We start from the raw sequence: 12,898 nt of genomic DNA, 5'->3' as shown, positions 1-12,898 counted from the left end.
GAAAGAAAACCTGATAACTCAACATAAAACATGAAAACAACATCTTTGTTCCTCATAAGTTCTTTCAAAGGTTAATATCAATTGTACAAAACTCAAATATTACTACACCACAAGTCTAATTGAAGTATTTAACATGTTCTAGAATGTACAACAAGTTTGACAGCAAACTCTAATCCAAAACCCAAATTCACCACATGCTAATATTTCTATCTCGGGCTATTCACGACCTCTCTGTCCAGCTCCTGCCCCACCTATTTCCATGCACACATACAGAACCCAGCAATAGCTGGATAAATTCGGTGAGAATAAAATCCCAGTATAAATAACATAACATGCAAAAATATAAACATGAATGCAATGCATGTTTCAAAGGTAGGCTATAAAATATGATAACAATAGAATCTCGGTTCTTGGGATCCTGAGGAATAAAATTTTTAACTTAATCTTAGTTAATTAGACACTAGCGTTCTAGATTAACCCTTACCAATAAATCAACCCGGGTACCAGCGATCTAGATTTAAATTTAAGGTAGCATTCAAATGAGTAAAACTGATGAATTTAGACAACACAAATACCAGCGATTGTATTTAATCTATTCAATTGTTGTTTTTACGATTTAACAAATTCACCAGCGGAAAATATTAAACGCAGTTGCTTTGCAAATTAGTTGATTCAAACAATTACAGATTTGAATTCTAATTTAGCATTAGATTGTAAAGCAAAATCTTAAGATGGCCAATCCAAAAATCTCACATACAAGCTTGGAATAAATCAGAAAAACTTTTGATACTCAATAAGAATTAAACATTGAAAAATTCGAATCTCATGAAAAACCAAAGAAAAATCAAAGAAAAATCAAAAGAAAAAAAGAATCTTAAGACTAAGCTGATAGAACACAAAACCTAGCCTCCAAAAAAACCTTCAAAGTCTGATAATTAAACTAAGAAAAACAGAATAAAAGACCTAATAAAAGTCTAGAATCCAAAATAAAAGAGTTTCCAAATTTAAAAATTCTTCCCAAACAACGCCTCTCGCTCGATCGGTAAAGATTGACCGATCGAGCAAGACAAAATCTTCTATCCTACTGTCCTTCAAAGTTATGCAGCCGCTCGATCGGTAGAATATTGCACATCGAGCGGTCAAAAATTCTAGCGCCTACTGCCTTGCTTCTTCATATGACCCGCTCGATCGGTAGATTGTTGCAGATCGAGCGGGCAACTTTTCTTCAAAATCTTTTCAGCATATTCCTTGCTCCATAGTTCCATCAATACGTCCTCCAAAATGCACAACCTACACAAAACCGGGAAACAAATCATGTAGACACACAAAATGCAATACGAACAAAATACGTAATTAAAACACATAAATGAATGAAAAACAACAACTAAATGACATTAAAATATGCAACACAAAAATAACTATCAAATTCCCACACACTTACTCCTTACTCGCCCTTGAGTAAGTCATGAAAAAACAAAATGAAACAAAACAAACACATAAGCAAGGACGAATCATGCAAAACATAGCCTTAGAGAAGTTTTCCCACACAAAAAAAAAAACCTTACAACTACTCTCGATTATCAATAATACACCTTCAGTCGAATGCGAACGTGCGTGTGTGACATGTTACCCCAATTACATGCAACTTCAAAAGACAAGTTTCACGACTATTCGCCGACCTAAGACAATTCAGTGCAAGTTTCACAATCAAGAACTGTCCTCCCAATAATCCCTCAATACAACACAACTCTCTTGAGATATAATTACGCACCGTCGAATTTTTCACCCGACATTTTTAAAGTCCCAATAATTACCCGCAGACTTATCTATAACTAGATAGTATTCGAATTTCATTCCCCTCGTCTATAGACCGGATGGAACTACAATCCCATGAAATCCGCAAACTTAGCTATGAAATAGTGAATAGAATTTCATTCACATTCCAAGCCCGGATGGAATTGTTATTTAAATTTTTTTTTCAAAACTTAACTCCATTTTATCCGCATACTTAGCCACAAACAAGACGAGTAGGATTTCAAATATCTTTCTCGCAACCCGGATGGAGTTAATATGTCATCAATGCATAAAAGAAAATTCAAAAAGATGCGCCCAAGAGTGTATATGCCATATCAACGAGATCATCAAGATTCAAGATTATTAAGTTCCACAAACACCTAATGTCGTGCAATGGTCCAACAGACATCCACAATATATAATACATCACTACACTTCACCGGTTAAACATGCGTGCTTGAGATATTCAACAATCAACCTACGGTTTCTCATATCTAATCAAGAGTAAAAATTTTCACCAAAAACAATTTTTTAACAAAACTTCATCATCATAGGCTAACAATTTCATCCTTAACTCATGCATTCGAAAAAACATGAACAACAACAACAACACAAATCACAAACTAAATGCAACAACGCAACAAAAACAAATGCAATGTTATGAATGCACCCCCCCACACTTAAATGAAGCATTGCCCTCAATGCATCAAAACACAAACACAAACAACAAACTAAACACAATGCAATGCAAAAATGTAAAACGGAACTCCCCTGGTTTACTGGTTGGCGGCGTCCTCCTCTTCAAACTCAGGAGGGGGAACAGGAGTGGCTTACTAAAAAGGGAAAGGCGGCGGGTATGGTAGAGTAGCAGGGACAACGGTCGGATCAAGGCCAAGATGCAATGTGATATTCCAAAGGAGAGCATCCACAGCTTGAGAGTTGTGAGCCGCCACAGTATTGTATACATCTTGGTGATGAGCAAAGGCGGTAAGCTCACGGATGGAATCGGCCTGGGAGCGTCGAGGAGGCGGAGGTGGTCTTTGGGGATCCAAACAAAGAACAAAGTGGCCATCTTGCACAAAGTGCTTTATTCGGTAAGCTCTCTTGGACTCAATTGCAGCTGCATCTATTGGTCGCATAGGTGGCAACCATTCTTCATCAAAACGAGTGGGAACACCAGCGCGGATACACAGAGCAGTGATAATCATCGGGAAGTAAAGACCCAGAGAGGCGGAAGAAATCGACCGACGGATCTCGCTGTGAATCACGCGTCCCACATTAACTGGCCAACCCATATCAGGAGCGTAGAGAAGTAGGGCACGCTCAAGACTGACTTCACTGGTATGCAATATCGGCATCAGACGCCGAGTCAAAAAAGCATACCATGTGGCCGGAACCAAATGAAAATAACGCTCCTTAAAATTCACTGAAGAAACTGGATCAACCCATGAAGCACCATGGTAAGCCAGTTGGCCAAGCAACGCATCCAAATCTGGGTCGAGTTTTAAGCTTTCATATAGTGAATCATCGACATCCAGTGTCTCAAGCAGTGAATTCAACTCATTGGGCACAAATGAAACCAATTTCCTCCTAACAAAAGCCTTACTATCCGTCCTCTCCGCTGTGTTTGCATAGAATTCTCGCACAATTGGTACGGCAGTGGGAGGAGGATGCTTGCAAAATAATTACCACCCCCGTGCTTGAATGATACGAAATACTTCACTATCACCAAAATCCAATTCAAGCCCACGCTCGGGAATGGGAGAGCGGTTTACCTTAGCATAATCATATCGATCACGGGCCGCTTGATTGAAAAATTTGCTGGCGAGGTTGTTGGAGGAACGAGCCGCTGCCGCGCCTTGAGAATAAGACTCGCTGGTGACTCTAACGCATTTAGGCCCCATGTGTAATAAAAAAAATAGAGACGGCCAAATATCCCGGTGCTCGGAGAGATGCGAGAACAGGGCCGGTGACTGAGGCGTGGAGGAGATGATGGCCAGTAGCGGAGAAAAAAACAGAGTCCACGAAGTGATGTGGCTGTTAACCACAAGGTCGGAGTAGTGAATCGGCGCGAGAGTAGAGGCGGTGGAGATGAATGGAGATGATGACCGGGGCGGCAGCGGTGAGAAACAATGAACTCGGCCGGCGAAATAGGGCGCAATGGCAGTGATGACCGCAGCGTGGCAGATGGCGGAGAGGAACCAGAGGTGTCGGAATCGGTGTTGTGCGGCTAGATAGGGCGCCCGCAAGTGATGACCGGAGCGTAGTGGTGTAGCCGCCTATGGATTCCCTGCGAATTAAGATGAAATTCGGGTGAGAGATTGAGAAAAAGGGTTTGGGGGTTAGGGATTTGAGATAGAATAGAGAGGAGAAAATGAGAGAGGGGAGAAGGGAATCGCGATATTAATCGCATTAAAAGGGGTCTCTCTCGATCGGTAGACTTTAACCGATCGAGCGAGACAAAACTTACCAACTCTCTGCCTTTCAAAAAAAATATGCTCGCTCGATCGGTGTTACTTGACCGATCGAGCGAGCAAAAAAATGGACCTTTCTTCCTTACCACAAAAGGGCTCTCGCTCGATCGGTAAAGATTAACCGATCGAGCGAGCAAAAAAATGCCAACCTATTGTCTAACCAAAATCGCACTCGCTCGATCGGTAGAAGTCTACGGATCGAGCGAGCCAAAAAAATAAAATATTTTTGGATTTTTTATTTTCCAAAAAACAAACTAAAAACAAGAAAAGAACAAGTACGAGAAAAATAAAAACAAGGGAAAGAAACAAAAAACACTGGGTTGCCTCCCAATCAGCGCTAAATTTACAGTCATTCCATAGCTCGACTGCATGCTGCGATTTATTCGACATCTGGCGGAGCATCTAGTGGGAGATCATGCTCGTACTCTCTTACATTCGCTTGGACTCCTTCATAGTAGTGTTTTAGTCTTTGGCCATTCACCTTGAATATTTTTAATGCGTCCACGCTCTGAATTTCAACTGCACCATGGGAAAAAACATTAGTGATAACAAACGGTCCATTCCAACGTGAACGCAACTTACCTGGAAATAGCCGAAGTCATGAATGATAGAGCAGAACTTTCTGACCGACTTCGAATTCTCGTCTAGAAATCATCTTGTCATGGAAGGCTTTTGTCTTTTCCATGTAAATTTTTGAACTGGCATATGCATGATTGTGTATCTCCTCTAATTCCTGCAACTGCAGCTTCCGATGCTCACCACTCTCATCCATCTGCATTTTAAAGTTCTTGATAGCCCAATAAGCTCTATGCTCCAATTCCACGGGCAGATGGCATGGTTTCCCAAATATCAGCCGATATGGGGACATTCCAATTGGCGTCTTGAACGCGGTTTTGTAAGCCCACAAAGCATCATCCATGCACAAGCTCCAGTCCTTCCTTGTTGGATTCACTGTTTTCTCTAAGATAGACTTGATCTCTCTGTTCGAAACCTCAGCTTGACCATTGGATTGTGGATGATATGCAGTGGAGATATTATGCGTCACATGGTATTTTTTCAGCAAACTGGCCACAGTTCGGTTGCAGAAATGCGTTCCTCTATCACTGATGATGGCTCGTGGAATCCCAAACCTAGAGAAAATATTGTGCTTGATAAACTCTGCAACAACTTTAGAATCATCAATACGGGTGGCCTTAGCTTTCACCCATTTCGAGACATAGTCCACATCAAGCAATATATAAGTAAATCCATACGAACTAGGAAAAGGTTCCATGAAGTCGATGCCCCAAACATCAAAGATTTTAAAAACTAAAATAGGTTGCTGAGGCATCTCCTTGCGCTAGGATATATTACCTGTCTTCTGGCATTGAGCGCACGACTTACAGAAAACGTAAGCATCTCAAAATAGGGATGGCCAAAAAAATCCGCAGTCCAACACCTTTCTTGTTGTCCTTTTCGCTCCAAAGTGACCACCACAAGAATATGAGTGACAAAATGTGAGAATAGGAATTACCTTGCTTGCACGTACACATTGTTGTATGACTTGATAAGCGCAGTGTTTCCATAAGTATGGATCATCCCACACAAAATATTTAGCATCACTTTTCACTTTGTTCTTTTGTGCCTTGGAAAATTCAGAAGGAAACCCTTTAGTAATTAAAAAATTCACAATATTTGCGTACCAGGGTAATTCTGTGCTTGCTGAAAACAGTTGCTCATCTGGAAATTCCTCGCGCAAGCTCAGCTCTTCATCAATATGAACTAGATGGCTCAAGTGGTCAGCGACTCGATTCTCCGTTCCTCTTTTGTCCTTGATTTCCACATCAAATTCGCTCAAGAGTAGTATCCATCATATTAGCCTTGGTTTTGCCTCCTTCTTCGCCATCAAAAAACGAAGAGCTGTCATGATCAGAATAAACAATAACTTTAGCACAAAGTAAATAAGAACGAAATTTTTCTAAACCAAAAAATACAGCCAAGAGCACTTTTTTAGAAGTGGAATAATTCCATTGGGCATCGTTCAGAATATGCGAAGCATAGTAGATAGCATGCGATGCTTTCCCAACTTTCTGTCCCAACACCGCTCCTACAGCATAGTCGGTGGCATCACACATGATCTCAAATGGATTGCTCCAGTTCGGTGGTTGGATGATTGGTGAAAATGTCAAGGATTCCTTAAGTTTGTCAAAAGACTTTCTGCATGGTTCATCAAACTCATACGGGACATCTTTCTGCAACAGCTTGCACATGGGGGGCTGCGATCTTGGCGAAGTCCTGAATGTATCTCTTGTAATAACCTGCATGGCCAAGAAAAGATCGCACTTCCCGCACACTTGCGGGGTAAGGTAGAAATTGAATAATATCGATTTTAGCTTTATCTACCTCTATTCCCTTAGATGAGATGACATGACCCAAAACAATACCTTTCCCAACCATAAAATGACATTTTTCAGAATTTAAAACTAGGTTGGTTTCGACACACCGCTTTAGGAGTGAGAGGTGGTTGGACGACATTGATCAGTTGTTCGATTCCCTTGATTACTCTGACGACCGCCAAACTAGGTTAGTCATTCATCAGCTTCGTGGTGTTGCTAAGAGCTGGTGGATCACGACAAAGAGATCCGTGGAGAACCGAGGTACATTCATTAATTGGACTCTCTTTAAATCTGAGTTTTATAAGCGGTTTTTCCCTGTTTCGTACCGAAAGGACAAGGGAGCCGAGTTTTCCAATCTGAAGCAAGGGAACTTGAACATTGAAGAGTATGTTGCCAAATTTGATAGTCTTTTGCGTTTTGCACCACACATTGCCGACAGTGAAGAAGCTAAAGTCGATCAGTTCATCAATGGCTTGAACCCTTACATCTTCACGTTGGTAAATACTTTTAGGCCTAATAACTTTGCGGATGCCATGAATCACGCAAAGGGAGCGGAAGTAGGTTTGTGAAGACAGAGAGGAAATCAGATGGTACATCAGCAGCTGAGACAGTCTCAGAACCAACCGTCTCAGTATCAAAATCAACCACCTCAGTATCAGAACCAAGCAATTTGGTTCAGGATAGATTTCTGGATCTTCATCTTTGTTCTGCAACAAGTGTGGAGGTAGACACTCACCAGATCATTGTGTAGGGGTCTTTTGGAACTGCAATACCTGTCAGCAACCGGGACACTTTTCTAAGGTGTGCCCTTAGCGTAGTAGAGATCGAGCTCAGAGTGGGAGTTCATCTAGACCTACAGCTCAGCTTGAGAGACAGTCTTCTGAAGTTCAATCCTTCCAGCCTCAACAGCAGAATAGACAGGAAGGTAATCCTAGTGCAAACCAGCCTCCGAGACAGCAGGCACGAGTCTTTGCTTTGACAAAGGATCAGGCTCAGGCAGCACCGGACGATGTTATAGTAGGTAAATGTTTGATTCTCGGTTATTCTACTCATGTTTTGATAGATACAGGTGCTTCCCATTCCTTTATCTCTGAGAAATTTGTGTTTTTGCATGCTTTGCCTACTGAGTTGTTACCTACTGTAGTAGTTGTTACTTTACCTTTGGGTGGAGGAATTGTTTTTGTCAGATTAGTCAGGAACTGTGAACTCTATTTTGAGGGAAATTTGTTAGAGTTCGATTATATTGTACTTGGGCTGTCAGATTTTGACTGTATTGTTGGTATAGATGATTTAACCAAGTACATGGCAACCTTCGATTGTTTTCTAAAGGTTTTCAGATTCAGACCTTAAATGGCAGACGAGTTGAAATTCTTTGGTAAGGGTTCTCGATCTAGAATTCCTTTGATTTTAGTGTTATCTATGACTCGTTTGTTACAGAGAGGTGTAGAGGGATTTCTGGTCTATGCAGTTGATGTACTGAAATCTAGCCCTGAATTGGTTGATATACCAGTGGTTAGAGAATTTTGCTGATGTGTTTCCGGAAGATATTCCTGGATTGCTGCCAATTCGAGAGATCGAATTCAGCATTGATTTAGTGTCAGGTACTCAACCTATTTCCAAAGCTCCGTATCGTATGGCACCGGTTGAATAGAGAGAGTTGAAGGATCAATTTGAGGATTTGATTTCCAAGGGATACATCAGACCTAGTGTATCGCCTTGGGGTTCTCCTGTTCTGTTTGATCGGAAGAAAGATGGTTCTATGTGGCTCTGTATTGACTACCGTCAACTGAATCAGGCTACAGTAAAGAACATGTATCATTTACCCCGAATATATGACCTTTTTGATCAGCTGCAGGGTTCTTCTGTCTATTCGAAGATTAATCCGAGGTCAGGTTATCATCAGCTGAGAGTGCGAGAGGAAGATGTTCCTAAGACCGCATTCAGAATGAGGTATGGTCATTTTGAGTTTATAGTCATGACGTTCGGTTTGACCAACGCTCCAGCGGTTTTATGGGTTTGATGAACCGTATCTTTCAGCGCTATTTAGATGATTTTGTTATTATCTTCATCGATGATATTCTTATCTACTCAAAGAACCATACTGACCATGCAGAGCATTTGAGGATCGTCTTGCAGATTTTGCGAGTTGAGCAGTTGTTTGCCAAGCTGTCTAAGTGTGAATTATGGTTAGATCGAGTTGTATTTCTTGGTCATATTATCTCTGGAGATGGGATTTCTGTCGATCCCAGCAAGATTGAAGCGGTTATGAATTGGCCTAGATCGACATCAGTGTCTGAGATCCGAAGCTTTATGGGTTTAGCTGGTTATTATCGCCGATTCATCGAGGGATTCTCTTCTATTGCCAAGCCAATTACCCAGCTGACTCAAAAGAATGCGCCTTATATCTTGACTGCAGATTGGGAGGCTAGCTTTGTTGATCTGAAGAGGAGACTGACCAGTGCTCCGATTCTTTCTATTCCAAAAGGTACTGTAGGTTTCACAGTCTATTGTGATGCTTCTAATCGAGGCTTGGGTTGTTTTCTTATGCAGCATAAGCATGTGATAGCGTATGCATCGAGGCAGCTGAAGCCGCACGAGACTCGTTATCCGGTTCATGATCTTGAACTCACTGCGATTGTATTTGCTCTGAAGATCTGACGTCACTATCTGTATGGTGAGACTTTTGAGATATTTTCTGACCATAAGAGCCTTAAGTACTTGTTTTCCCAGGCGGATCTAAATATGAGACAGAGAAGATGGTTAGATCGGTTGAAGGATTTCGACTACGAAATCAAGTATTATCCCGTTAAGTCGAATGCATTTGCAGATGCCTTGAGCCGAAAGCTTTGTTCTTTATCTCTTTCTACTATCAGTGTTTCTTAGTTGATCAGTGATTGTTGCACTTCTGGTTTGGAGTTTGAAATGGATAGAAATACTATCAGAGTGTTTGCTATTCAAACCGAGCCGGAGTTGTTTATTGCGATAAAAAAAGCACAGAAGTCTGATCCGAGCATTCAGGTTTCAGTAGAGAAAGTCAGATCTGGGTATCAGTCTAAATTCCAGGTTAGAGATGACGTTTTTTTGTGAATTACCGTATTGTTGTGCCTAATATTTTGGAGTTGAGACAACGTATGATCCGAGAGGCTCATTGAAGTCGGTTCAGTGTTCATCCTGGAGGTCGGAAGATGTATAACGATCTGAAAAATCAGTTTTGGTGGAAGAGAATGAAGAGCGATGTTGCGAGATTTTTATCTCGATGTTTGAACTGTCATCAGGTGAAAGCAGAAAGGAAGCAACCGGGTGGTTTGTTGCACAGTCTATTTGTTTCTGAATGGAATTGAGATCACATTTCTATGGATTTCGTCATGAAGCTACCGCGATCAGTTCGAGGATGCGATGCTATTTGGGTAGTGATCGAACGATTGACGAAGTCTGCTTGTTTTATTCCGTACAGGATGACTTATCGTCACGATCAGATGGATGAGTTGTATATTAGCAATGTTGTGAGATTGCATGGGGTGCCGAAGTCGATCGTTTCAGACCGAGACCCTAGATTCACTTCACACTTTTGGCACAGTCTTCACGAGGCACTTGGTACTAGATTGAATCTTAGTATAGCGTATCATCCTCAAACCGATGGACAGTCAAAGCGGACTATCCAGACGTTAGAGGATATGCTTCGAGAAGTAGTGCTAGTCTTTGGCAGTAGTTGGCAAGATTCTTTGCCTCTTGTCGAGTTTTCTTACAACAACAGCTTCCAAGCGAGTATTGGTATGACGCCTTTTGAGGCATTGTACGGCAAAAAGTGCCGATCTCCATTGTTTTGGGATTATTTGTCCGAGTCACCTGATTTGGGACCGGATATGCTTCGAGATATGGCAGAGCAAGTTAAGATCATTCAGTTGAGAATGAAGTCAGCTCAGGATAGACAAGCAAAGTATGCAAATTTCAGGCGTAGACCTTTGAGTTTCGAGCAGGGAGACTGAGTTTTCCTTAATATTTCTCCTTTCAGAGGCACTGTTAGATTTGGTAAGAGAGGGAAGTTATCTCCGAAATTCATCGGGTCGTACGAGATTCTCGAGAAGTTAGGCGATCTTGCCTACAGACTTGCACTTCCTCCGTCTTTATCTGGTATTCACGACGTCTTTCACGTCTCTATGCTGCGGAAGTGTCATCCAGATCCTTCTCATATTCTTCAGTCTGACGAAGCCGAGTTAGACGAGAATCTAAGCTAATTTGAGCGACCGATTCAGATCCTTGATCGGAAAGAGAAGCAGCTCAGGACCAAGTTGATTCCATTGGTGAAAGTGCAGTGGAGCCGTCATGGAGTCGAGGAAGCGACTTGGGAGACAGAATCTGACATGAGGCAGCGTTTTCCTGAGTTATTCGGATGGCGTGAGTTCTTCTTACTGTCTTTAAATCTTTATTATTTCTTATGAGTTGTGATTCTTATTGATTTCGAGGACGAAATCTCTTCTTAGAGGGGGAGAATTGTAACGCCCCGATTTTATCTTAATTGAGCTTATTTGAGATAATCGGATATTACAGAGTTCAAGAGCCGATTTGATTTTGATCAGGGTCTATTTTGCAAATTTTGGAAATTTTAGGGACTAAAACGCAAATATTTGATTTAATATATTATCTACACTTGGTTGAAAAATCTTATCATCTCCATCTCTCTCCCTAGCCGCCTAGACTCCATTGAAGCGCCCCAAAGCTTTTTCAAGCTTTGGGATTTCAGTCCGAGCGCGATCCGTCCGTTGGAATTTCTTTTTGAAGGCAGATTAGCGATCACTGCAGCGAGAGCTTCGTTATATCGTAAGTTTTTTTACGATCAGATATATTCTATTTTTTAGATGTTGTTAGAATCGATTGAGTTTCGGGTATGTTGTTCTTGACAGAGTTCTGATCGTTTATTCTCTGTCAGTTTTGAAATAGAGTGACGTTCGGAATTGTTATGATGTTTGGAAGCCTATTTTTGAAAATCTAGTTTTGAGATTGGTTGGGTTTGAGCCTTTATTTTTGTCTTAGCATTGATATGAGTTGATATCGATATTGTACTGCTGTCTGCGTTTCCGGTTTGTTCAGTTTATAGCCGTTATGCCGCCAATTTTAGTTTTAGAGATTTTGAACCGTTTTGTGTTGTTGAACTTTGGCTTGTGAGTTGATCGTCGTTGTTGATCATCTTTTGTCTCCGTACAGATTCGATTGGAGTTTGTCAAGCCTGCCTGTGTTAGCAGCATTCGATCGTCAAAGAGTTGGACAAAGAACGGTAAAGAGTTTACCTTGAGGCTTGTTGTTTAGGTTGTATAGTTTTTGATACAATATCTTTTGTAGTGTATCCAGAGTTGGAGCTACTTGCATTAAAAGGTAAAAGCAGTCATCGTTAGAGGGATAGCATACTCGGGTCAGTTGGTTCTCGAGTTTTCCCTTAAAATCACATACTTGCATCAATACTTGTTCTAGCATGTGGAACTTGTATTTTGTGTTGTTTTAGCTTTTTTTATATGGCTTAATGCTTATGTTTTCTTATGCATTCATCTTGAGCCAAACCTTTGATTTCAGCGGGAAGAACGACCCTTTTTGTTTAGACGTTTTGGGGGCTATACTGCGAGTGGCCTGGGTGTAGAGGTTCACCCATAGTCAGCATACTCCTTATAGTCGCACCAAAGTCTAGGGGAGTGAGATACGTGGCACCACCTTGATTGGGAGAGTTGGTGAGTCGTTACGTGATTTCATCCTCGGGATCCCAAAAGCACAGCAGCAATCCCTCGTTTATCAGAGTTGATATCCCTATTTTAAAGACATGCATATCATTCGTTTTGATTTGATTATGTTATCTTGAAAGCATGTTGTTGTTATATTACATGTATTGCTTGTTATGTTGCTTTTATTGGGAATATCATTTTCACTAGAGTTATCCGGCTGTTGCTTGTTTTGTATGCGTACTTGGCAACAGGTGGGGCAGGATCAAGTCAGCAAAGACCTGGTTAGCATCAAGAGGGAGACTTAGTAGTGGGACTCGGTTTAGAAGTCGAATCAGCATGTTTATCTAGTTTAAGATTGAAGCATGTTAGAACTCGAACTTGTTATGTTTTGTATTCGGATTGTAATAGCTAGAATCGAGGCATGTTCTATCCTTCTGTGCAGTTGATCAACTCTAGAACTTCATGTATTAGTTTGAGAGATTGTGATTGTAATGCATGATTATAATTTGAATGTTGTGGATTTGAGTTGCATCAAGTTTCTGTTGTA

At 41.1% G+C, this 12,898-nt stretch overlaps 1 protein-coding gene across 1 annotated transcript; it reads right to left on the bottom strand.

Moving 5' to 3' along the window:
* Positions 1 to 4,647: 4,647 nt before the first annotated feature.
* Positions 4,648 to 5,187, bottom strand: LOC140861594 (uncharacterized). Its single transcript, XM_073264616.1, has 2 exons — positions 4,968 to 5,187; positions 4,648 to 4,850 (listed from the first exon to the last, which is right to left on the bottom strand). Exons 1-2 carry the CDS (start codon positions 5,185 to 5,187, stop codon positions 4,648 to 4,650), a joined length of 423 nt encoding a protein of 140 aa, XP_073120717.1.
* Positions 5,188 to 12,898: the final 7,711 nt, after the last annotated feature.

This window comes from Henckelia pumila, chromosome 4 (assembly GCF_033568475.1).
Source record: "Henckelia pumila isolate YLH828 chromosome 4, ASM3356847v2, whole genome shotgun sequence".
Lineage (NCBI taxonomy): Eukaryota > Viridiplantae > Streptophyta > Magnoliopsida > Lamiales > Gesneriaceae > Henckelia > Henckelia pumila.
Note: the sequence above shows the minus strand (reverse complement) of the source record. Positions and strands in the feature narration are given on the sequence as shown.